General features: G+C 40.7%; 1 protein-coding gene across 1 annotated transcript; it reads left to right on the top strand.

Annotated features, from left to right (window-relative positions):
• Nucleotides 1-3,037: 3,037 nt before the first annotated feature.
• On the top strand, nucleotides 3,038-26,383 carry eci1 (enoyl-CoA delta isomerase 1). The gene is made up of 7 exons (XM_072268757.1): nucleotides 3,038-3,124; nucleotides 12,507-12,644; nucleotides 13,398-13,525; nucleotides 14,700-14,846; nucleotides 17,356-17,477; nucleotides 22,696-22,874; nucleotides 25,478-26,383. The coding sequence occupies exons 1-7, from the start codon at nucleotides 3,085-3,087 to the stop codon at nucleotides 25,642-25,644; spliced, it is 921 nt and encodes a 306-aa protein (XP_072124858.1). The 5' UTR covers nucleotides 3,038-3,084; the 3' UTR covers nucleotides 25,645-26,383.
• The last annotated feature ends 648 nt before the right edge of the window (nucleotides 26,384-27,031 follow it).

The raw sequence follows: 27,031 nt of genomic DNA, 5'->3' as shown, positions 1-27,031 counted from the left end.
GACAAACAGAAAATGCTGAAACTACTCTGCAGATAAATACTATTTGTGAAGGGAGAGAAAATGATCTGTGACCTTTCATCAGAACCCAAGCATTCAGTTTAACCATGCCACAAATTTTTCAAAGGTAATATCTGTGCTGTGGGTGAATTAGAAAGAAAAATTGTTAATATATAATTTATGTTTTAATCACTTGTTTGTTTCTGTAGGAATGCAAATTAATAAAATCTGCTTCATATATAATAATATGGAAATTGTATAAATGAAGTTTTGAATATATTATGCTGAAGCTTATGTTTATTTAGACTGCAAACACCAACAAATGTTAATAATCCACTGATGAATGAACATCTACTCACATATTCATATCAAATATTGTAAGTCCATTTTGTAAAGTTGCACATTCCTATCCCATAATTTAATCATTCATTTTATAAACAAGAAAAAAACCTTACATTCTGTAAAATTTAGTGATAATCACATTACACTCCATTATCTTAAGATTCCTTCAAACCTTACTGAACACAATGATTTGACTTAAAATCCCACTCATCTTCGCTCCACCACTTCCAAGCCCTATGATCTCCAGATGTCAAGATCCCTGCCATTTTCCACAACCCCCTTGACTGTATTTCTAGTGCTCCTTAATCCCAGAACTACCCAAATGTTCCAGGCTTCAAAATCGCTAATTTACACAATATCTCTCTGGTTGATTTTAGTATCGTGAGCTCCATTCCAGCATGCTTGGAATTCATTCTTCTCGTTCACTCTCAGAGATCATTAGATCCCGAATCTCATAATTTGGTCCCAAATTGGGTTCTCTTCCCAGTGCTCCTATGTGGCAGAGTCATCCCTGCTGCGACTTTTGATAATACAAACTAGTATTTTCCCCTTTCTAAATAAAAAAAGGTAAGCAATATTAGTAATTAATGCCATTGAAATTCATTCAGAGTCCCCTACCAAAATGTAAACTTTATGTATTAAGGTGTTATTATTCAATCAGAAAATAAGCAGATTTTAGTTGTGTAAAATTAATGCAGGGAGAAATTGCTAGCAATAATTTTTTCGGAAAATGTATTTCACCTTATTGTTCTCAGTAAATTGGTGAGGAAAAGTATTCAATTTCTCTACCCCTTCAGTATCATTACCTATGGGTTTCACTTGTGCAACCTTTAGTGGACCTATACCCATACATCTTTTGTTAAGTTCGTGGCCTAAGGTAAAAGGAGATGAGTTATTAACTTCAAACTTTCTGCATTTTCACTCAAAGAGTTGAACTGCATGTGCATGTAACGAGAGCTGTATCCCTCATTTCTGTTTACCTTAGGCCACCAACTTATCAATCATCGCTGCTGTGGACCACTTCTGTTTTGGGACCTCCACTTCTCGTGATTTTTATTAATGACCTGGATGTGCGGGTAGAAGGGTGGGTTGGCAAGTTTGCAGATGACACAAAGGTTGATGGTGTTGTAGATAGTGTAGAGGTTTATCAAAGATTGCAGAGAGACATTGATAGGATGCAGAAGTGGGCTGAGAAGTGGCAGATGGAGTTCAACCTGAAGAAGTGTGAGGTGGTACACTTTGGAAGGACAAACTCCAAGGCAGAGTACAAAGTAAATGGCAGGATACTTGGTAGTGTGGAGGAGCAGAGGGATCTGGGGGTACATGTCCACAGATCCCTGAAAGTTGCCTCACAGGTGGATAGGGTAGTTAAGAAAGCTTATGGGGTGTTAGCTTTCATAAGTCACGGGACAGAGTTTAAGAATCACGATGTAATGATGCAGCTCTATAAAACTCTGGTTAGGCCACACTTGGAGTACTGTGTCCATTTCTGGTCGCCTCACTATAGGAAGGATGTGGAAGCAGTGGAAAGGGTACAGAGGAGATTTACCAGGATGCTGCCTGGTTTAGAGAGTATGCATTATGATCAGAGATTAAGGGAGCTAGGGCTTTATTCTTTGGAGAGAAAGAGGATGAGAGGAGACATGATAGAGGTATACAAGATATTAAGAGAACTAGAGAGAGGATAGCCAGCGCCTCTTCCCCAGGGCACCACGGTTCAATACAAGAGGACATGGCTTTAAGGTAAGGGGTGGGAAGTTCAAGGCGGATATTAGAGGAAGGTTTTTTACTCAGAGAGTGGTTGGTGCGTGGAATGCACTGCCTGAGTCAGTGGTGGAGGCAGATACACTAGTGAAGTTTGAGAGACTACTAGACAGGTATATGGAGGAATTTAAGGTGGGGGCTTATATGGGAGGCAGTGTTTGAGGGTTGGCACAACATTGTGGGCCGAAGGGCCTGTACTGTGCTGTACTATTTGTATGTTCTAAAGAAGTGATCTGTATGCTCCACAACCACTGGACTAAGTGTGTACATGTTTGAGGGAACTATGTTAAAAAATAAATGTGCTAGGTTTTCTAAAGCAACACACACAAAATGCTGGTGGAACACAGCAGGCCAGGCAGCATCTATAGGAAGAAGTATAGTCAACGTTTCGGGCCGAGACCCTTCGTCAGGATTCTTCCTATAGATGCTGCCTGGCCTGCTGCGTTCCACTTGCATTTTGTGTGTGTTGCTTGAATTTCCAGCTTCTGCAGACTTCCTCGTGTTTAGGTTTTCTAAATTGACTCCTTCCACCTTAGGCCAGGAACTTATTAACCACCCCTCGTAATCCACTGAAGAGAACTTCCTCCTCTCTAAATTGCCACTCCACTTTTACGGACCATTTATTCAAACAAAAAGTTTTTCATAGTTTGCAAATACGTCGTTGAAAGTATCAGAGGTGTTTTCAATCACACAAATCAAATGAACAGCGGCATAAGTTAAAATCCATCTGGTGCTATGTGCATACTTGAAACTGGACGGGAGTAATCAGCGAACGTACGACCATTTCGGAGATAAAGCTGAAAGTACGGTTTTCGAAACGACTCCCCCTCACCATCTGCAGGATCATCGTGGATTTGCAGGCCGGACAACACAAGCTGCAGTTCCATCGCAACTCGAAAGGCAGCGCTGCTTCCGCCCCGCAGCTCGAAAGGCAGCACTGCTTCCGCCCCATAGCTTCCGGTTTCTGTTCCCCGGCGGAAAATGGCGGCGCTATTGAAGGCGGTTCGAGGGTTTTGTTCAGGTCTGTGACACCGGGGTCCAGCGGGTGGCGGCCTCTGGGTGCAGGCCGGAATTAACTGGACCGGTACCAAATATTGGAGGGAAATTAGGAATTGTAAGCTCGGCCCCCGTTCTTCGCCTGCCCGGCACCAGGGCACTGGCTAGTGCTAAACCCTGTAATGCTCTCTGCCTACCTGGCATCAGTGGACTGCCTGGTATCACTATTAGCGGCAATGAAGTGCCAGTATCCTCTCTGGTATCACCACAGTGCTCTTACCCTACCCAACATCCCCACAGCTTGTACCATTCATAAGCAAGAGAAAATCTGCAGATGCTGGAAATCCAAAGCAACACACAGAACGCTGGACGAACTCAGCAGGCCTGGCAAAATCGATGGAAAAGAGCAAACAGTTGACGCCTCCGGCCGAAACCCCTAATCAGGACAGCTCTTTTCCATGGATGCTGCCTGGCCTCCTTAGTTCCTCCAGCGTTTTGTGAGTGTAGCTTATACCATTACCCTACCCAATGTCACTATAACGCTACACTATCTAGTACATCAGTGTCAATTTTCACTTCGTACTGCATTCACCATTGCTACTCTACTGCGTTCTCTATTGCTACAGTGCTATCATTACTGATCACAAACACTAACCCTAATATGTTAAATGTACAAGGTCTGTGTACCTTTTACTGCCAGTATGTGGATCATCTCCAGTAAAAACTAATATAGTGATTGTCAATTGCCATATATCAATAGAAAATTGATCTTTATATCTTTAGAAGGTATACTTTTGACCTTGTGTCCTTTCCATGTGCTGTACAAGCTTATTTGTGCAATTGTCTTCATTTAAGTTCCAATTAAATGCCAAATTGTTCCTGTGCTACCTAACAGACTAAACCATTTAATTTATAGCAGTGTGGCTAAACTGAGCAATTCAATGTGCTTCAGAGCAATTCAATGATATTCAGAAGTTTGAGAGCTGCAAGGTATGCATTTTTACTGCAGACACTCCCAACTTCTAGAAAGTTGTTAAGCATAATCTTCCTCTATCCTAACTATTTACGGTGGAATTGGAGGCTTTGTGATTCTCCAATATGGTTGTGTTTGGGAACGTTCTTAGCAAGTTCTCAAATGATCTAGGGTTTCTCAGCCAAATGTTAAGGAAATACTAATTTGATGAATTTCATCAAAGATACTGTGATTCAAAACAATATGCTGTTAATTAAAATGAGTCATATGATGCTATTCTTGTAATGAGGATACTGGTCCTGGTAATTGCTTCCAGAATTCATTTGTAGACTCTTAACATGCAGATCATGTTCAGAGCTTGCACTTCTTGGAGTTCTGGTAATTCTATCTATACAGTGAATCTTTCCATAATCATCTTTTTGAAAATAAGACTCCTTCACTCCTTCATCAATCATAATCAACGTAGGAGAAGCAGAGTCTGAAGTTCAGCAAATCTTCAGATCTGGCCTGAAAGTCATCAAACAGTTCTAGCAATTTACCTTTGTATTTGTTACTTTTGCAATCTTTTACCTGGATTTCTGGTGGCATGTTTACTCTAGTTTGAATTGCAGAAGTGTCAAGTGATTACGTCTCTGCACAAACTTTAACTGTTATAGAAGTTGATAACTATGAGTGGGGACAGAATACAACCTTATTCTTGCCTTGGACAGCTAAACGGAGAGCTTAGTATCAGTAAGGAGTACCAGCTCCTAGTCCATTACTCATCTTCAAGTTGCAGATAGGATTTCCTGTTTTCTTTAGGGAAAGCATTGATAGGCTCCAAAATTTCCACAAAGCTATTCAAGTTAAATTTGATAACTTTATGGGTATATTTAGTAGTCATAGTCATACTTTATTGATCCCGGGGGAAATTGGTTTTCGTTACAGTTGCACCATAAGTAATTAAATAGTAATAAAACCATAAATAGTTAAATAGTAATATGTAAATTATGCCAGGAAATAAGTTCAGGACCAGCCTATTGGCTCAGGGTGTCTGACCCTCTAAGGGAGGAGTTGTAAAGTTAGAAGGCCACAGGCAGGAATAACCTCCTATGACGCTCTGTGTTGCATCTCGGTGGAATGAGTCTCTGGCTGAATGTACTCCTGTGCCCAACCAGTACATTATGTAGTGGATGGGAGACATTGTCCAAGATGGCATGCAACCACCGTCAGAGAGTCCAGTTCCATCCCCATTTTGTGTTGGAATTCATATTGCAATTGCCTGCTTTTGGAGATTGTGATAGTTGATGCAATGAACAGAAGAAATCCTGGATGTTTGGGATGGATGTCAAGAGTTTGGTAAAATCTACATACAGTGTAACAGAGATATTAATGTAGGCACTTGGTACTTTCTAATAATTTGTCAGCTACAATCAGAATCAGGCGTAATATCACCGGAAACACAAGGAAATCTGCAGATGTTGGAATTTCAAGCAACACACATAAAAATTGCTGGTGAACGCAGCAGGCCAGGCAGCATCTATAGGAAGAGGTACAGTGGACATTTCAGTTGACGTTTTTTATGTGTGTTGCTTAATATCACCGGCACTTGTCGTGAAATTTGTTGACTTTGCAGCAGCAGTACAATGCAATTCATGATAAATTAAGATAAGTAGTACAAAAAACAGAATTTTTTAAAAGAATTTGTGAGGTAGTATTCATTGATTGGATGGGAGAGGGGATGAAGCTGTCCTGAATCACTGAGTGTGTACATTCAGGTTTCTGTACCTCCTTCCTGATGGTAACAATGAGAAGAGAGCATGTCCTTGGTGGTGGGGGACCTTGATAAAGCTACTTCTCTGAGGCTCCTTGAAGATACCTTGGATACCTAGTACCCATGATGGAGCTGACTAATTTTATAGCTCTCTACAGCTTACTATGATCCTGTGCAGTAGCACCTCCCCCCAAAACCAGACAGTGATTCAGCCAGTGAGAATGCTCTCCATGTTACATTTGTAGAAGTTTTTGAATGTTTTAGGTGACAAACCAAATCTCCTCAACTCCTGATGAAAATATAGCCACTTATAGTCTTTACATAAGCACCATGATTGTTTATTTTACCACCACTATATCCAACATTTTTCTTTTATCCAGAAATAATGAAAAATATTTTTGTGATTTGTTTTCTTTGTGGCTTCATTGAGCAAGGCTGATTACTTCAAATTGCCTTGTATTCAGTTCTCAACATTAGCACCAACCTAGGAGATCAAGAATACTGTTTCTCTGTAATGAGGCACAAAATTGATATTTAATTTATTACTTATAGAAATTTTGTGTTATCTTCATCTAAAGTATGGGGTATGATTTAAAAATTAACCAATTTCCCCTGGGATCAATAAAGTATGACTATGTAATCACCTTATATTCATACAAGGTAACCATAGATGACAACTTGTGATTGGTTTTAAAGTGACAAATGAAGTTGCTCAGTTTGTACTGACTGAGTAATGCTTTGCAGATAATTCACATTTAATCAGTACTAGTTTAAAACTTCTGGCTGTTTCTTCATAACTTGGTTTCATATAAGATGATTTATTTATTATCTGCAGTTAATATGTGTTTTGAAAGCCACATATGGTATTTTTAAAGAAAAATGAGTGAAAATAATGGCTCATTACACTGCTGTAGGTGTCAAATATGAAGGAAGCTGCCACTTGCATGTAAGACCATGCCGTACTGTGTCCTACCACTGAATTCCACATGGAATCGGAGAATAAGTTTAGGATTCCTCTGCATCATCCAACCTACTGTAGGATGGAAATCCTCATTTGTCATTTTAAATACTAATGAATGTTTATTAGTGCATTTGAATATTTATTCATGCTATAATGTTTTAATAACTTGAATACTTTTATAGAAAAACAAATAATGTATTTATTGTTTCTTAATTAAAATAGTTTATTCGTTTCACTTGTGTCTGACTAGCAGAGCTATGTAAGCATTCACAGAACCCCTCAGACTGGCAAGGGAACATTGCTCTGTCAAAGGCTGCCAGAATATTCAGAAAACAAGCATCTGTGATAGGTTGTGTGGGATGTAATTGTGCCCTGTCACCTGACTCTGAGATTGAAAGCCCTAAGACAGTATGAACTGGCATCCACAAAAACTTAAACGTAGGGGTGGGGACTGAGTCAGAGCAGTGGGCCGAATCATTTGCAGTTCAGCCAAGAAAATCTGCCTGGTTGATAATTATTGCAAGCAAGGATGTTTATGGCTGAGATAAAAATTCAAAAATAGTTTGACCCTTTTTTCAGCTTTCTCAGTTAAAACAGAAAAAGTCAAGTCCAACATAAGCTCCTGCATTTAATAAGACACTTAGTTCCACTTCTTATGCAGTCTCTTATCTTCTGAGATTTAGTATTTTGTGAACTTGCTGAACGTTTTCTATTTTGTGTATTCATGGTGTGCTGGTCCACTTCTATTTGGATTCTCTCCTCTTTCATTACTCTTCCTCAAACAGGCTATTCTACTCAACACACACAAAGTGCTGGAGGAACTCAGCAGGTCAGGCAGCATCTATGGAAATGAAGAAACAGTCAATGTTTCAGTCTAATCCCCTTCTTCAGGACTGAGAAGGAAGGGGGAAGATGCCAGAATAAAAGGTGGAAAGAGGGGAAGGATAGCTGAAAGGTGATAGGTGAAGCCAGGTGGGTAGGAAAAGTTGAGAGCTGGAGAAGAAAGAATCAGATAGGAGAGAAGAGTGGACTATAGGAGGAGGCGACCCAGGGGGATGTAATAGGTAAGGGAGAAGAAAATAAAAGGGCCAGAGTGGAGAATAGAGGGGTGGGGGGGATTTTATTTACTGTATTAATTGTCCCCTACATTATTACATTCTAGGTTCTTCCCTCATTTATTTTCATATTTGTCATCAGGAGCTATTATTTATTTCATAACTGAATACAATTCTCTGGCCCAATGTCAAGATTTATTTTCAGCTTTTATTTAGAAGCTGTTGTTGGAGTTGCTACGGGAATGAAATAGCATCAGAAGTTTGTATGTCCTTCCCCTGAGTGCATGGGTTTCCTCTTGGTGCTCTGGTTTCTTCCCACATTGCAAAGACGTTGCAGTTAATAGCTTAATTGGTCATTGTAAATTGTCCTGTGATTAGCTTCGGGTTAAATGAGGTGGGTTGTGGGGAAGGGCCTATTGCATGCTGTATCTCTAAATTTAAAAAAAAGAATAGAAGTTAAGTAGTTCCAAGGCAAATTGCTGGAGTCAACATGGCTTTGTGAAAAAGAAGTGGGGCTTGGTTGATTTATTATAGCTCTGTGACATTAGAACTATCAGGACAGAGAAAGGTGAATGAGGATCTGGATTTTCAAGGGTTCTTTGGTGAGGCAGCACAAGAAGGTAAGAGCTCATTGCTCTGGGGACAGTAGAACAGATAGAAGATTAGACAACCATTCACACTTAGATGAGCCATGGTTAGTGAAATCTCAATTTACACCTGTCACAATGATATTTGGGAAAGCAAGTTGTAGGAAAATGATGCAACATGTCTGCAAAGGGATATAGATAGATTAATGGAGTGATCAAAACAATGGCTGATGGGGTATAATGTGATGTTAGTCATTTTCAAAGCTAAAATGGAGAAGTAAAATACTGTTTAAATGGGGGGACTACTGAATGCTGCTGCATAGAGAGATCTGTGTATCATGAAACACTTTCCAAGATGACGGCGTGTTCAGACGCAGCGACCACATCATCTCTGGACATAACAGCTCGTCCATGTCCGGTATGTCTTTGTCATGATCGGAAAATGCAACCAGCTATGAAATATACTGTACACTGCAATTCTACCTCATTATGAACTGTTGAACTGCAGAGGAGCTCGGCAGTCTGGGCTTATTGTGCACACCATTGCCTGCTACAGACCTCCGTGAGTGATACCATAGGAAGAGGAGCACAAAGAAACGAAAAGGGGGGAAACACGTTGGAATTCAGGAACAACTTAGGTTGAAGCCCTTCAGGTCAGCTCTCCCCTCATTCTTACTGGCAAACGTCCGCTCACTTGAAAATAAACTGGACTACCTGTGCCTGAGACTGAACCAGTGAGGGAGAAACTTCTGTGCACACATTCTCATGGAATCAAGACTTCATGAATCCATCCCAGACACAGTCATCCAGCTGGAGGGTTTCAGTGCGTTTCAGGTTGACAGGAACCCAGCGATCTCAGACAAGGCATGCGGTGGTGATATCTATATTTACATAAATAATAACTGGTGTACAGACGCTTTAACAGTGGTGCCCCATTGTTCACCGATGATTGAGTTCACTTTTGTGAAGTGCAAACCATTTTATTTATTGAGGGAGTTCACCACAATTGCATTGGCAGCTGTATATATCACCACACCCTCTCTGCTAATGCCAGCGAGGCACTGCGTTGGTGTACAGCGCTATCAGTATTTTCAAACTAAGCACCCTGAAGGTATTTTCATCATCACAAGCGATTTTAACCATGTGAACCTAAAGACAGTCCTGTCTGAATTCCACCAGCATGTTGATTTTGCTACCAGAGGTGAAAATACACTAGACCTGGTTTACAATAACATACCAAGTGCCTATAAAGCAGTTGCTCAATCCCACCTTGGACTCACAGATCACGTATTTGTCATGTTAATTCCAGCATACAAACCATTGATCAAACGGGTCAAACCAGTTCTAAAGGTGGCAGAAACATAGTCTGACAGTGCAGTCTCTGCACCACAGGACTGCTTTGATAATAGGAACTGGAGAATATTCAGGGAGGCTGCTACCTATGGCAACCATGTTAATATTGAGGAATATGTGGACTCTGCGACCAGCTACATAGAGAAGTGTACTGAGAACGTTACCATCATTCATCCAGGTGCGGGCAAATCAGATGCTATGGCTTACTGCAAAGGTCCATGCCAGGCTGAGGGATCGTGACACACACACACAGAACACTGGAGGAACTCAGCAGGCTGGGCAGCATCTATGGAAAAGAGTATAGTCGACGCTTCGGGCCTTCATCAGGACTCATGATGCTTTACCAGGATGTTTCACTTCCTGAGAGGTTCAATATACTCTATATCCAGTTTGATGTGCAGAACAAAGTGCTGGTGAGGAAGGAACCCCTTCCCCCAGGTGAACAGATACTCTGTATGGCTGAAGCCGAGGTGAGGCAGACCCTGGCCAGAGTCAACCCACGCAAAGTTGCGGGGCCCGATAATATACCAGGTTCGGTTCTGAAAGACTACAGCCCAGCTGACGGATATATTCAACATCTCTCTGGAACAATCCATTGGCCCTTTGGCTTTCAAGGTGGCCGTCATTCCAGTGCCAAAGAAGGAGACAGTAACCTGCCTAAATGACTATTGTTTGGTGGCGTTAACATCAACCATAATGAAATGCTTTGAGCGGCTGGTCCTGGAGCACATTAAAGCCTTTCTCCCGGCTACACTAGATCCTTTCCAGTTCAATTCTCACTCAAGTTGATCCACTGATGATGCAATAGCCTCTGCTCTCCACTCTGTCCTGTCCCGATTGGAAAATGGGGTCTCATATACCAGACTGCTGTTTATATACTTCAGTCTGGTGTTCAACGCCATCATACCCCAGAAACTGGTGGGGAAACTGTCCTCACTGGGTCTCAACACCTCCCTCTGCAATTGGATACTGGACTTCTTAACAGTAAGGCCACAGTCAGACCGTGTGGGCAGCAATGTCTCTAGTCCCATTACGTTGAGCAGTCCGCTACTGGTCACACTGCTGACACATGACAGGATCCAGCTCAAACCGTGTCATTAAGTTTGCAGGTGACGCAACAGTGGTGGGCCTTATCAAGAACGATGACGAACGGAATATAGAGAGGAAGCGGAGCGGCTGGTGTGAGAACCCACCTAAGCCTGAACTTGGAGAAGACAAAGGAAATCATTGTTGAGTTAAGGAAGGTGTAGACGAACCATCCCCCTCTGCGAGTACATGGCTCTATGTAGAGAGAGTTAAGTGCACTAAGTTCCTGAGAGTTCACATCATGGATGACCTCACCCGGTCCCTTAATATTATCTCCCTGAACAAGAAGGCACAGCAGCACCTCCACTTCCTAAGATTGAGGCAGACAAGGCTCCTAGCCCCCATTTTAACTGTGTTTTACAGGAGCACCATTGAGAGCATCCTGACAGGTTGTACCTCCATCTGGTATGGGAGGAGTTGAGTATTGGACCAGAAGTCCCTACAAAGGACTGTGAGCTGTGAGAACAGCTGAGAGGATTGTAGGGGTCTCCCTACCATCTACCGGAGACATTTATCAGGACTGCTGCATATGCAGGGCCCTTACTATTATTAAGGATCCCACCCATCCATCCAGCATCCTCTTTGACTTTCTACCATCATGCAGGAGACTATGATGCATAAAAACAAGAATGGTCAGGATGAGAAACTGTTTCTTCCCCCAGGCCATTAGGTTTCTGCACTCCTGGCCGCATCGTATTCAAAGTGTCACTGGTTAATCTGTTCCGTACCTTCCAATATTTAAAATTAATGCACTTTAGCTTGTGATTTATGTGTGATTCATCTGTAGACTTATACGTACCTTCATAAGTTATCGTGTGTTATGTGTACTACTGTGCTTTACACCCTGGTTCGAAGAAATAGCTTGTTTCTATATAATGTTGTATGGTTCTATACGTTATATACATATATATATTTAAATGATAATAAACTTGACTTCGTAGTTAACATGCAGATGCAGCAAGTTGTAAGGAAAGCAATAAACTATTGCCCTTTATTGAAAGGGAAATAGAGTACATGTGTACAGAGATCTTGCCACAACTGTGCTGGGCTTTGGTGAACACTATATTCACTGTTGGTCTCCATATGTGAGTATACTTAAATATATTGGAGTTAATTTAGAGAAGGTTCAAGAGGTTGATTCCTGGAATAGATTGGGGGGAGAGTTGGATGAGGAAAGGTTGAATCTGTATTCAGCAGAGCTTAGAGACTCAAATGACTTTGAAAACGTTAGATTCTGAGAGGAAGGTAGAATCAGGACAAAGTTTCAGATTAAAGGGAATTTGCTATTTATGAGGAAGATGAAGAAGACTTGAATCTGTGAGTTGACAATATTTGGAATGCTCTACAACAGAGTCTTGGAAATGGAATTACTGAATAGATGGATTTTTAGACAATTGGAGAATTATGCATAAAGGAGAAGGGGCAGGAAGGTGGCATTGAGTGCAAGGTCCTATCATCCATGATCTTATTGATGGGCCGTGTGACCTAGTACTGCTCATGTTCCTTATGTCCTCATGAGATCAATTTAATAAGAAGTGTAAGATTATTACTGTACCACACAACGAAAGAGATATGGCTAGGATTAGATTTTCGCATTCCCTCTCCATATAACAGCTGCAATTTTTTTTTTGTGTTTTAGGACATGCATCACTTAACAGTATTAAGAATTTACAATATAAGCCGGGAAGGATTTTATGCCAGTTACCATTTAGGGCATCAGGTCAGAGGAGATCATTCACAAATAAGAACATGATCGTGGAACTTGACAACAATTCAGGTAAATACAGAATAATCTGCCTCTGTAAACCTTTGCCAATATAATGGGGGGGGGAGGAATATGGGCTCCTTGCAGAAAGGGACAGGAGAATTTACAAACGAAAGTAAGAAAATGACAAAAGAATTAAACAAGTTCCTTAGTGTTCGATTTTCTGCATCTTCCTCTGACAAATTAACTAAAGAGCAGAGGGATAAGTGAGAATGGTAAACTGAAGGATTTGTTAAAAAATGTTACCAGAGAAGATGTTGATCTTGAAAACTTAAAAATCGCCAAATTACTGATCTCCCAGTGAGTTTTGAAGGACCGGCCATAGAGATAGTGAATGGTCTGGATCTTCCATGATTCTATAAAAGGGTAATTAATTACTTACCTTTTACTTACTGAATCTCCCATCAACTGTGGAACTAAAACAAAATTAAACATGAGGTTATTGATGACTGAAATTATATGCTAAAGTTCAGCGGTAGGGATTGAATCATGTATTTCAAAAAGCCAGAGATTTTCAACTGCGCTGTGTATACAACCATTTCAAGACATTGCAGTTATTCCATTGTAGACAGTGAATTCATTGTAGCAGAAATGGAACAGCTATCACTATAACTCTATAAATGTTTTTAATAGATGTGCAAAGCCTCCTTACCCTCTGGTCAAAATCCATATTTTTTTCCTGTTTGCCATCAACTTCTGACTCACTTTTCATTGCATAAAAGGATGACAAAAAAAAAGAATTTAAAACTTATCATTTATTTTCAGGAGTTGCTGTGATTAAAATGAAGAAGCCTCCCGTTAACAGTCTAAACCTGGAATTTCTCACAGAGTTTGCAATTAACCTAGAAAAGCTTGAGATGGACCGAGGATGTCGTGGAGTTATCCTCACTTCTGTATGTATGGTCGATGATCCTGGTTAATTTATTCATGGAATAACATAGCATTTATTCTATCAGGATTATGCAAGCTCTTTGGTAGAATGACTACATTCATTGTGTTCTTTATACAGTTCTTCTGTAGACTTCTTTTGTTCCAAGTGAAACATACAAATAATTATCTTTAAAATGTTCTAATTGAATCTGTTCTCAACACTGTTACATTTTGTAACTTCAAGACATGAAACTAATTACAAGAAAAAATGGGAACCCAGGAGAATGTGTCTAGTTTTGTTTTTACTTTAAGCAAGACACATAGGCATCATGTGGTAGCGTCATGACGAATGCATTTCATGTATTTTTACATATAACCCATAATAAATTATTTAAACAAATAAAGAATGCTTACTTAAATATCACTGAAATATTAAATCCACAACACTCCTCCCTGCTTAACTACAAACTCCAACCAAATACAGAATGTAACTCAACATATATACAATATACTATATGATACAACTATTATATCGAAACATCCACAGCATAGTAAATTTTAAATCTTCCCATGCATGCTTAAAGATTTAATTGCTGTGGAGGTTTTGTTACACTTGTGGGATAATGTCTTTCCTGACAAGGAGAGTGGGTCACTTTGCTTGGCAGGAGGGACTTGTGGTTGTGAAACTATCTCGGATTCTGGGGCCTTCTCCATGGTAGTTGTAGGAGCTGACTCGGACTGCAGGAAGTGGTTCTGACAGCTCTGGATATCTTTCTTCTGGATGTGTTGGCATCCCAAGCAGTGCGTGGCAAGCTTCACTGGACGATGTGAAACATAATGTGTGAGTAAAGTGTGTGACGTCACCATTTCTTTTACCTTTTGGAAAGCCACCTCACACTGCTTTGTCCATTGCCATTTCTTCCCGATCTGTAGTAATGAGTTCAAGGGGTGGAGCACAGAAGCCAGCTCCTCATTGGTTGGTATATCAGGTATATGTTCACACAGTAATGAATCTGTTCCCAAGGAACATAGCTTTTTGAATTAATGGTGTGGCTTGAAGAAACAATATGTACAATAAGGAATTTCACCTTAAAATGAAATCAGTCCAAAGTACAAGATGATCATAATAAGCTTTCTAAGTCTTTGATTTTTTTCTACCTTTCATAAGGATGAAATATAATTATGCTTCAATTTTAGTCTATCCCCAACATCTTTTCTGGTGGCTTGGATATCACTGAGATGTATGGGAAGTCACCGGAGCATACAGGAGAGTTCTGGAGATCTGTTCAGGAAATGTGGTTGAAGTTGTACGGATCTAACTTGGTGACCATTGCTGCAATCAATGTAAGTGATCCAATAGTCATTACAATTTGTAAATTGTTTGTTTGGATTGTTATTTATCCTGACATTGTTCATAAAGAAAACAATTGAAGTGGAACATGAAATCCTACAGAACCAAGTTCATTTAAGAATTTCACATTTGTCATTTACTTAAAAAATCAAATAGATTTTGATCTGTTTGAATGGATAATGTGTATCGATAAAGCAACACCAACTTTGATGGACAGGTTATGTCATCCAAGTGCCAAGCTCATGTTTCCTCCAACAGATCCTTTACTCCCAGTTGAAGGAAGGTTATTGAGCTTCTGGTGGGCAAAGGAAACACTTCAAAGATAACATCAAAAGCAGCCTGAAGAAATCCAACGTTACATCTAAAAACTGGGAAGACATTGGACTCAATAGATACACTTAGAGGAAATCTGATCAAGAGGGAACTGCGTTAAATGAGTGTGACCTCTGCTGTGCAGACAGCAAACCAAAAGACTCAACCACTAACCACAGCCACCTCTTACTTTTGCCCACACTGCACCAGAATATGTGGATCTTGGTTCAGCCTCTACAGCCACCCAAGGACCCACAAATAGACAATCTCTCAATAGAACATCATACTCAACTTGAGTGATCACACTACTATTTTGTCCTGGATATGTGCAAAGGAGAGGTAAAACAAAAACAAAAGAATGTAGTAACTACTCCGCAGGTCGGGCTGCATCTGCAGGAAGAGAAACAGTTACCATCTCTATTTAGAGACTCTTCATCAGAACTGAAAAGGAGACAAAAAAGTTTGTGAAGCTACAGCAAGGGTCAGGGAGTGTGAGGTGACACCAAGCTGATAAGAGGGTGAAACCATAGAGATAAACTGTAAACAAGATTATCTGAGGTAGCACAGAAGTTTGAGGGACTGTTATTCATTTACAAGATAATGGTGGATACCCAAGAAATCAATGTGTTTGCTTTCTTATTCAATCAAGAATGGACTACAAAGATATTTTCATAAAGTAAAATAAAAAGCTGCAGTGCTGTAAATCTCGTAAAAAGACACAAATGCTGGAAATACACAACTGGTCTGGTGGTATCTGAATGGAGAGAAACAGATTTAATATTTCAGAGCAAAGAACACTCATTTTATTTCCACATTCCTTCGTACTAAGGAAGCTGTTTTGTAAGGCATTGCCTATTAAGTTGAGAAACAAATCTTTGGCTGTGTGCCTTTAAACTAGCATCACCTGCCATCAGAATTCTGCATGGGCATTGAACCCATGTAGCCTACCTCACTATTTTTCTTTTTTGCTCTGATGTAATATTTTATTAATTTCTTATTGTAATTTTCTAGTTTTTCTTTTTATTTTCATGTGCTGCAATGTACTGCTGTCACAATGTGACAAATGAAGGGACTGGGAATGTGACTCTCGCTAGACACTGATGAGACCAGCTGGCCTGGGATTAATTGGAGGAAGAGACTGTCAAATTACATGGGCAGGTCAGTGAAGTTTTGCCAGTTAGGACAGAGTATACACTGCAGTCATTATTGGCTTGTGAGAGGTCAATGCACAGTATGTTGTGTACTGAACCCATTATGGTCTCTACTGACTCCCACCTTCACACTTTGCAGTTCTTGCTCAGAAATAAACTGAAGTAGCACCCAAGATATTTGCACACCAGTCTCTAAGTAGAACTTGCATATACCTAGACTTAAAACCAAGATTACTATCAAATGATAATAGGAGGAGGAGAAGATGGCGACGCAACGCAGTGCGCGCAGCCGTTCCGAATGAATATCGATTATGTGTAACTAGGGGGCCGTGCACAATCCGGATTTGATGGAGACAGCCGTGAGAAGCGCAGGGGAACATCTGGAGTAACTTCTGAAATGCCTGCTTCGCTGCTGCTGTGAAGAATCTTCGGAGACAAAGGCCCCAAATCCTCGGCTTTGCCTATTGCCTGTTGCCAGGGCCGGGGTCGAAATGCTCGACAGAGATGGTGCTCGGTGCCCGATGTTGAAGAGGTGGTCGGAGGCTCGGAGTTTACGGATGGACTCTGAGTCGGACTGTGGTTGGATGCTTCTAGGATGCTGCATCGGCAAGTTGGCGGCGCTGGAGGTTTACCGTCTGCGTGAGATGATGGGACTTTCGAGAGACTTTGAGACTTTTACTGTGCCATCGTCTGTTCTTATCAAATTAAGGTATTGCTTTGCACTTTTGTAACTATATGTTATAATTATTTGTATTTTGTTAGTTTTTAAGTCGGTTTGTCATGTGTTTTCGTGATGTCATTCTGGAAAAACATTGTTTCATTTATTAATGCATGCATTACTAAATGATAATAAAAGGGGACTGTGTGTCCTTATAATCATAAATGAGTCATTCTGTCTTTTGCTTTTAACTCTTCATAGCTGTGGTGTATATGGGACTTTTATTCTTAAAAGTAACAATTGGAAACGTATTAAGTAACTCAGCTAATGTAGTAGACAGTGGTGCATGTTTTGAAATCGGCATTTTGATTATTATTCTAGGGAGCCAGTCCTGCTGGAGGATGTCTCATGGCAATGGCTTGTGACTACCGTATTATGGCAGATAATCCAAAGTATGGGATTGGCCTTAATGAGACAAAGCTTGGAATTGTTGCACCTTTCTGGTACGTCATCAAATATTATTCAGCTAAATATATTATTATTATTATTGTGTATTATGCGATTTGTTATGATTCTCAATCTCATAACTTGAGCTATGTATTTCTTTGATTCTTGGAGTTTACTTGTCTCCACTATTTATGTGCATAATTCTGTCATGTCTTTCTAACTCTTCAATCTCCATTTCTACTTAGTTTGATATTTCCTTTGCTATCTTTTTTCATGTTTCAAATTTCCTTTGTATTCTGAGATCTATAACTCTCTTTCTTGTTTTTTTCCTTATGGATCTTGTTTCCTTTTGTTCTGCATTCTTCAGTCTCGGAATCAGACAGATTTACTATAAGACTCTAAGACATAGGAGCAGAATTATGCTGTTTAGCCCATGGAGTCTACTCCGCCATTTCATCATGGTTGATCCATTTCTTTCTCAGCCCCAATCTCCTGTCTTCTCCCTGTAACCCTTCATACCTGACTAATCAAGAACCTATCAACTTCTGCCTTAAATATAGCCAATTACTTGGCCTCCGGAGCCGCCTGTGACATCAAATTCTACAGATTTACCAGATTATTGATGTATAATGTAAAAAGAAGCAGACCAAGCATAGACCCCTGGTGAACACCTCTAGTCATTGGCAGCCAATCAGAAAAGGCTCCCTTTATTCACTCTCTTTGCCTCCTGCCAATCAGCCACTGCTTTATCCATGCTAGTATCTTTCCTATAATACCATGAGCTCTTAACTTGTTAGGCAGCCTCATGTGCAGCACCTTGTCAAAGGCCTTCTGAAAACCCAAGTACACTACATCCACCGATTCTCCTTTGTCTATCCTGGTTGTTATTTCTTCAAAGAATTCCAACAGATGTTGTCAGGCAAGATTTCCCTTGAGGAAACAGTGCTGACTTTGGCCTGTTTTATCATGTGTCTCCAACTACCGTGAAACCACATCCTTAACAATCACATTTAGCAAATTCCCAACCAATGAAGTCAGACTAACTGATTTCCTTTCTTCTGCCTGTCTCCCTTCTTGAAGAGTGGAGTGTCACTTGCATTTTTCCAGTTCTCTGGAACCATCTCGTGAATCTTGAAAGATCATTATTAATGCCTCCACAATCTCGTCAGCCACCTCCTTCAGAACCCTGGGGTGTACACCATCTGGTCCAAGTGATTTATCTACCTTCAGATCTTTCATTTTCCCAAGCACCTTCTCCGTAGTAATGGCAACTTCACTCTCTTCTGCATCCTGACACTCTCGAACTTCTGTCATACTGCTAGAGTCTTCCACAGTGAAGACTGATGCAAAATACTTATTCAGTTCGTCTGCCATTTCCTTGTCCCCTATAACTACCTCTCTAAGTAACACACACAAAATGCTGGAGGAACTCAGCAAGTCAGGCAGCATCTGTGGAAGGTGTCTAGGCGATGGTTCGGGCCGAGACCCTTCATAGGGACCAGAGGGAAAAAAGGATGAGAAGTCAGAGTTAGAAGGTGGGGGGAGGGGACCAAGAAACACAAGGTGATAGGCAAAATTGGAAGGGGGGAGGGGTGAAGTAAAGATCTGAGAAGTTGTTTGGTGAAAGAGGGCTGGAGAAGGGAGAATCTGATAGGAGAGGACAGAAGGCCATGGAAAAAGAAAATGGGGAGGAGCACCAGAGGGAGGTGATAGGCAGGTAAGAAGATAAGGTGAGAGAGGGAAAAGGGGATGGTGAAGGGGGTGGGCATTACTGGAAGTTCGAGAAATCGATGTTTATACATCAGGTTGGAGGATACCCAGATGGAATATCAGGTGTTGCTCTTTCAACCTGAGTGTGGTCTCTTTGCGACAATAGGAGATGCCATTGACAGATATGTTGGAATGGGAATGGAAAGTGAAAGTAAAGTGGGTGGCCATGGGGAGATCCTACTTTTTCTGGCAGATGAAACATAGGTGCTCGGCAAAATGGTCTCCCAATCTGTGTCGGGTCTCACCAATATACAGAAGGCCACACCGGGAGCACCAGATACAGTAGGTGCCCCAACAGACTCACAGGTGAAGTGTTGCCTCACCTGGAAGGACTGCTTGGGGCCCTGAATGGTAGTGAGGGAGGAGGTGTAGGGGCAGGTGTAGCACTTGTTCTGCTTCAGAGTCGGCAACCTTGGAAGAGACTTCGCAGTGTAGCAGTCTCTAGCTCATTTTCCAGCGGACCGATATCTACACTCACCTCCCTTTTACTCTTTGAAAATCTGAAGAAACTTTTGGTATCCTCTTTAATATTATTGCTAGCTTATCTTCATATTCCATCTTTTCCCTCTTTATGACTTTTTAGTTGCCTTCTGTCGATTTTAAAAAGCTTCCCGATCCACTAACTTCTCACTAATTTTTGGTCTATTGTATACTCTCCTTGACTTTTATGTTGGCTTTGACTTCCTTTGTCAGCCACGGCTGCATCATCCTGCTTTTTTCTTGTTCGGGATGTACATATACTGCACCTTCTGAATTGCTCCCAGAATTTCCAGCCATTGCTGCTCTGCTGTCATCCCTGCTGGTGTCCCCTTCCAATCAACTTTGGCCAGCTCCTCTCTCATGTCTCTGTAATTCCCTTTACTCCACTGTAACACTGATACATCTGACTCTAGCTTCTCCCCCTCAATTTGCAGGGTCAATTCTATCATATTATGATCACTGGCCCTTAAGGGTTCCTGTACCTTAAGCTCTCTAATCAATTCCAGTTCATTGCACAGCACCCAATCCAGAATAGCTGATCCCCTAGTGAGCTCAACCACAAGTTGCTCTAAAAAGCCATCTTTAAGGCATTCTACAAATTCCCCCTCTTGGGATCCAGCACCAACCTGATTTTCCCAATGTACCTGCATATTGAAATCCTCCATGACTATCATAAGATTATCCCTTTGACATGCATTTTCTATCTCCTGTTGCAATTTATAGCCTATACCTTTGCTACTATTTGGAGGCCTGTATATAACTCCCATTAGGGCCTTTTTATCCTTGCAGTTTTTTAGCTCTACTCACAACAATTCTACATCTACTGATCCTATGTCACCTCTTTCTGACCATTTGACTTCATTTTTTACCGACAGAGTCACCCCACTCCCTCTGCCTACCAGCCTGTCCTTTTGATACAGTGTATCTTTGGATGTTAAGCTCCAAGCTATAATCTTCTTTCAGCCAACACTCAGTGATGCCCACAATGTCATACCTGCCCATCTCAAAGTGCTGTAAGTCCACCTACCTTATTCCGTATACTGCGTGTATTCAAATATAACACTTTCAGTCCGTATTCATCACCTTTTTCTGATTTTGTCCCCTTTTTACATTGCAACTCATCCTATTGACTGCAATCTTGCCCTATCATCAGCCTGTCTTTGCTAGCAGTCCCTCTACACACTGCGTCTGTTTGTAAACCAACTGCTTCATCCATAGCCCTATCACTCTAGTTCCCATCCCTCTGCCAAATTAGCCTAAACCCTTCTATACTGCTCGAGCAAATCTGCCCGCAAGGATAATTGTCCCCCTTGGGTTCAGGTGTAACCTGTCCCTTTTGTATAGGTCGTATTTTCCCCAGCAGAAGTCCTAATGATCCAGAAATCTGAACCCCTGTAGCCTGCGCTAGTCCTCAGCCACATATTTATATGACAAGTGCTCCGATTCTTACCCTCACTGGCACGTGGCACAGGCAGCAATCCAGAGATTACTACCCTGGCGGTCCTGCTTTTCAGCTTTCTACCTAGCTCCCTAAAGTCGCTCTTCAGGACGTCCTTGCCTTTCCTATCTATGTCATTGGTGCCAATACGTACCAAGACTTCTGCCTGCTCACCCTCCGCTTTAGAATGTTGTGGACCCGATCTGAGACATCCTTGACTCTGGCACCTGGGAGGCAACATACCATTCGGGAGTCTCTATCACATCCACAGAATCTCTTCTCTATACCTCAAACTATGGAATCTCCTATCACTACTGCAGTCCTCTTCACCTCTTTTCTCTTCTGAGCCACAGTGCTGGACAGTGCCGGAGACCCAGTCGCTGCGACTCCCCTCGGTAGGTGGTTCCCCTCAATAGTATTCAAAATGGTATACAGGTCCACAATTCCTTATCCAAAATCCTTGGGGCCAGTTGCATTTCGGAATTCAGAATTTTTCAGATTTCAGATCCGCCCCCCCCATACGAAAAAACACGTATGCTCAAGTCCCTTATTTAACCTGTCCCAGTTCGGTGGACTTTAGGACCTGATGGTGCACCAAACCTACACACATCCTCCCGTATACTTTAAATCATCTCCAGATTACTTATAATATCTAATACAATGTAAATGTTATGTAATTAATTGTTATACTGTATAGTTTAGGGAATAATGACAAGAAGAAATTTTATTTCCAACAAAAATATTCAATAAAACATAAAAATATACAGCTTCAAACGAACCGAATCAAACACATGGTAAGTGACTTATTGGAATAAATGTAGAATGTCACTGTCACTATAAAACTTCAGTAACTTGTCTCTCTGTTTATCTAAATCATATACAGTGGTAGTTCTGACACTATTTTCTTCAGTAAGACGCCGCACAGACACACAACGATCAAGCTTCTGCAATAACTCCACTTTCTGCGTTATTGATAGAGAGGATTCCTTCTCTTTTTCTCATTGTTACCCATAGGGGAATCTGCAGCTCTTTTTGACATTCTCACAGTGAAATTAAACTCAAAGTCAATAGTGAACACAAAATATCAGCAAACAGCAAATGCACGTGTAACCAGTACGAGCGCTGAGCCACAACTGACATCTGGCTAGTGCTGCCACACCACACGCGAGTAACGTCAGCTGTTGGCGGAAAAAACTTCTGTTTTCGGAGCTTTTTGGATTTGAGAATTTCGGATAAAGGAATGTGCACCTGTACTTATTATTGAGGGGAACAACCACTGGGATACCCTGTACTGGTGGCTTATTTCCCTTCCTTCTCCTGACAGTCACCCATTTACCTGCCTCCTGCAACCTAGTGGTGACTGCCTCCCTGTAGCTCCTATCTGTCATTTCCTCAGTCCCCCGTATGAGCTAAATGTCATCGAGCTGCAGCGTGGTGCACCAGAAAAGTCGACTTTCTCTTTGCTTCCCCAGATGCTGCCTGAGTTGCTGAGTTCCTTCAGCAGTTTGTTTTTTCTTGCGCCATTCATTAAATACTGAATGGATTTTAATTTAAAGTGTAGCTTTTTCTCCATGTCACCATCAAAGGTTCGAGGACACCATGAAAAGTACCATTGGAAGGAGAGCTACAGAGCATTCTCTTCAACTTGGCATTTTGTACAGTGCTCCAGAGGCTTTGAAAATTGGACTTGTTGATCGCCTAGTGGCACAAGATAAAATTATGTCTACTGCTTTGAGCACGATGTCTGAATGGTTGACTATTCCAGGTAAAACTTTTCTAAATTTAAAAATGGTAAAATGTAAAATAGTTCTGATGAATCTTTTTGAGGAAGATTTTATTTTATCCTGCAAAAAAAATTAAAGAAAAATGTTTACATTAAAAGGTGCTGAACATGTGCTCAGTTGTAGTTAAAAATTACTTTGGCACTGCATAAATTGGAAAAAAAACAAAACTAATTTTGTAATCTCTGAATCTCGTGTGAATGTTTCACATTGAGAAAGTCTTTGAGATGTGATTCCATTAGAGTGTTAAAATTCAGCCTCTATGTTCTTTATTTGCAAAATATGTTTTTGTTTGCCAAAATCAATAACTCTACTTGGTTATAATAACCTTTGGCCTCATCTGAGGTTCTAACCAGAACACGATGCTTTTATACTAGCTAGGGCCTTGAAAAATTTACACAAATTTGTACACTGTAATCATGTAATCATAGAAAAAGGGAGCCTGCAATACCTGCAAATGTTCTTAAAGCAGTCATCTTTATGTAATTATCCTCTACTTGTACTCGTTGGAATTTAGAAGATTGAGGGGGGATCTGATTGAAACGTATAAGATCCTAAAGGGATTGGACAGGCTAGATGCAGGAAGATTGTTCCCGATGTTGGGGAAGTCCAGAACGAGGGGTCACAGTTTGAGGATAGAGGGGAAGCCTTTTAGGACCGAGATTAGGAAAAACTTCTTCACACAGAGAGTGGTGAATCTGTGGAATTCTCTGCCACAGGAAACAGTTGAGGCCAGTTCATTGGCTATATTTAAGAGGGAGTTAGATATGGCCCTTGTGGCTACGGGGGTTAGGGGGTATGGAGGGAAGGCTGGGGCGGGGTTCTGAGTTGGATGATCAGCCATGATCATAATAAATGGCGGTGCAGCCTCGAAGGGCTGAATGGCCTACTCCTGCACCTATTTTCTATGTTTCTATGAAACATGGGAGGAAACCGCAGCACCCAGAGGAAACCCATGCGATCATGGGGAGAACATACAAACTCGTTAGGGGCAGCGGCAGGAAATGAACCCCAATCTTACAGCTGGTGCTGTAAAGTGTTGTACTCGCAGCGATACTACCATGACATCCCCTAAAGCCATTACTAAACCATCACTAAAGCCCCTTATCTCTGCTAACTTATGGTAAACCTCCCTTGTTTTAAGCCCTTAACTTCTTAATCTACATCTAGTATTGTTCACAGTACTCCAGCTAAAGCCTAAGCAGCAATTTACAAAATTCTAGTCTGACTTTTTAGTTTTCTATTCTGTACATCTATAAACCAAAGTAATTCATCTAGTGCCGACATTAAAATTATTTGTATAGACACCAAGCTTACCTTGCCAGTACTTTTTCAAAATTGTGCCACTTATATTGTGCTGAATTTCCATAGTTGGCCTCCAAGAAGACACACTGTACACTTCTTTGCATCGATAACCATCTTTTATGCCTGTAGTAACAATGTACTACTGTTACAGAAACTAAACTTAAAATGATCTGTTATCTGAGTTCATCTCTACATACTAGTTTTTTTTAGAAGTATTTGATCATCCATTTTTTAAGTAACATTTTAGGTTTACCGTTCATGACCAGAATATAGAAAGTGTATGTGAACATGTGAATTGGGTGCAGAAGTAGGCACTTGGCCTCTCAATCTTGTTGCACCATCCAAAACGAACATTGCTAATTTGAATATAACCTCATCCACTTTACTGGTATTCCAAATATCCTTTTCCTCCTTCACATCTAAGTGCATGCTTAACTACACAGTTCTGGTTAGGTTACATATCTTTCAGTTTTCCATGTCACATGCTTTTTTGCAATTTGCATTCTCTGAACTTAGCATTCTGTGCTAGTCACAGCACTGAGCTAGTTTTCTGCGCAATTCTATTTGTACAAAGGGCCCTCTAACCTCTCCTCAGGACTATTTGTTAAATGTGACTGGGGTCAGGAAATCAGTGGCGTGGCAGATTGAAGTTCTTCTTCATTTAATTTGTGGCATATCCCTGCATTGCTACTAATTAATCATTTCTTGGTGTACTTTCTCAAGCCCTAAAGAGCTATATAACCTGGCTGGTGGCGCAGTGACATCAGCGCCAGACTCCGGAGCAAAGGTTCCCGAGTTCGAATCCAGTCGGGCCGCTCCTGGGCACACTTTCCATCCGTGCTGGGTTGAGTGTCGAGCTTGCAACTCGGTGTCGTAAAAAAAACTGCACTGTGAGAAGGACATGGGGGACTACTCACAGAATCTTTCCTCCAAGACAACCGCTTGAAAAGTGGTTTCCGAGACTCTGGCAGAGTATGGCACACAAAAAAAAAAGAGCTATATGTTATTAACTTACTCCCATGGATCCTTTTGTGATCAGCAGTTTATCAGTTACAGAGTAGTTTTCACCCCTCATGGCTTCAAAATGTGGTAAATTCAGTCAATACACACAGCTTGATTGGCAAGACCTAAGAAATGACATAACTTCAGATAGCTTGAATGTACTTTTTAATTCCCATTTCTTAACGTAGGATTATTTGTAATTAACAAATTGCTTTAGGTAAGGTTTTCTCTTTCATTTCTTTTTTGGATCCCTTACCTTCTTAAACCATTTGTCTTGCAGATCATGCTCGGCAAATAACCAAGACCATGATGCGGAAACCAATACTTGAACGACTTTTGACTCAAAGGGAAGCAGATATACAAAATTTTCTCAATTTTATCAGTAAAGATTCTATTCAAAAGTCTCTTGAGATGTACATGGAGAATCTGAAACAAAGAAAAAGCTGAATAACTGTGTTGTTAAACAGGGTGGCATGACTTAATGGGTAATAATTCTAAAGACTCTGAATATCTAATTGTATTTTTCTGTATTTTGATCATTCCAAATGTTTTTGGAATATTGTTTCTGTAATTTCATCAATGAAAATTTGCATCTTTTCCAAAATGAAAGACAAATGGAATTTTATGTCCAGACCCTTTATATTGTAAAGTGTGAAAGTGCCTAAATCTACTGCTATCAGTCTCTTGATTGTGCAGTTTACTCAAGAAGCTTGTTGAATGCCTGAGTAGCCTAATAGTAATTGAAACAGTAGCTTTCAGTGTAACTTTTACTTATTTGGTTGAATCTTTACAAAACAAGTCTGGGAGTTATGGGAATTCAGAATTTAATTTTTGTGGGAAAGCTGAACTATTTTTTTTCAGAAGAGATTTTTTAAAAGATGTCTACTTCAAATGAAAAAGTAACTCATAGGAAATTGGCGAAGATGTGAAATCAAATCTACGAAATAACTTGCAGTTGGGGATAGAATTAATCTTTATACAAACTGGTTTTGTCAGTGATCTTAACACAGTTTTAGTTAAATAAAAGATAGCCGGTAAACCGGTGATTAAAATCAGCTACTCATTGTGAGGCATCTGGTCTTTCAGAATCAGTATTAGGTTTATTATCATTGCTTATATGATATATGGTTGTTTTGTGGCAGCACAGTGCAAAGACATAAAATACCTATGAATTACAAAATAAATAGTGCAAAAAAAAAAGAATAATGTGGTAGTGGTCATGCTTTCATGCATTGTTCAGAAATCTGATGGCAGATAAGAAGCTGTTCCTGAATCATTGAGTGTAGATCTTCCAGCTCCTCCATAATGGTAGTAATGAGAAATGGACATACCCCATATAGTGAGAATCCTCAGAGATAGATTCCACTTTCTTGAGGCACTACCTCTTGTAGATGTCCTCAACGGTAGGAAGGGTTGTGCCCCCGATGGAGCTGGCTGAGTCTTTGCAGCTTGTTGCAACCCTGTACGTTGGAGGCTCCATATAAGGTGGTGATGCAACCAGTCAGAATGCTCCCCATTGTACATGCATAGAAATTTGCAAGACTAATTTGTGACACACCGAATCTCCTCAAACTATTAATAAAGTAGAGCTGCTTGCATGGCTTCTTCATCATTGCATTGAAGTTTTGGGCCCAGGAAGGATCTTCAGAGATGTTGACATCAAGGAACTCGAAACTGCTCACCTTTTCCACTGACCCCTCAATCAAAGATCAAAGAACATTTATTATCAAGGTATGTATTCAGTATACAACCCTAAGATTTGTCTTCTCCATAGACAGCTACGGAATAAAGAAACTCCATGGAATCTGTTCAAAGAAAACATCAAACTCCCAAT

Source organism: Mobula birostris, chromosome 9, assembly GCF_030028105.1.
Source record: "Mobula birostris isolate sMobBir1 chromosome 9, sMobBir1.hap1, whole genome shotgun sequence".
Lineage (NCBI taxonomy): Eukaryota > Metazoa > Chordata > Chondrichthyes > Myliobatiformes > Myliobatidae > Mobula > Mobula birostris.
Note: the sequence above shows the minus strand (reverse complement) of the source record. Positions and strands in the feature narration are given on the sequence as shown.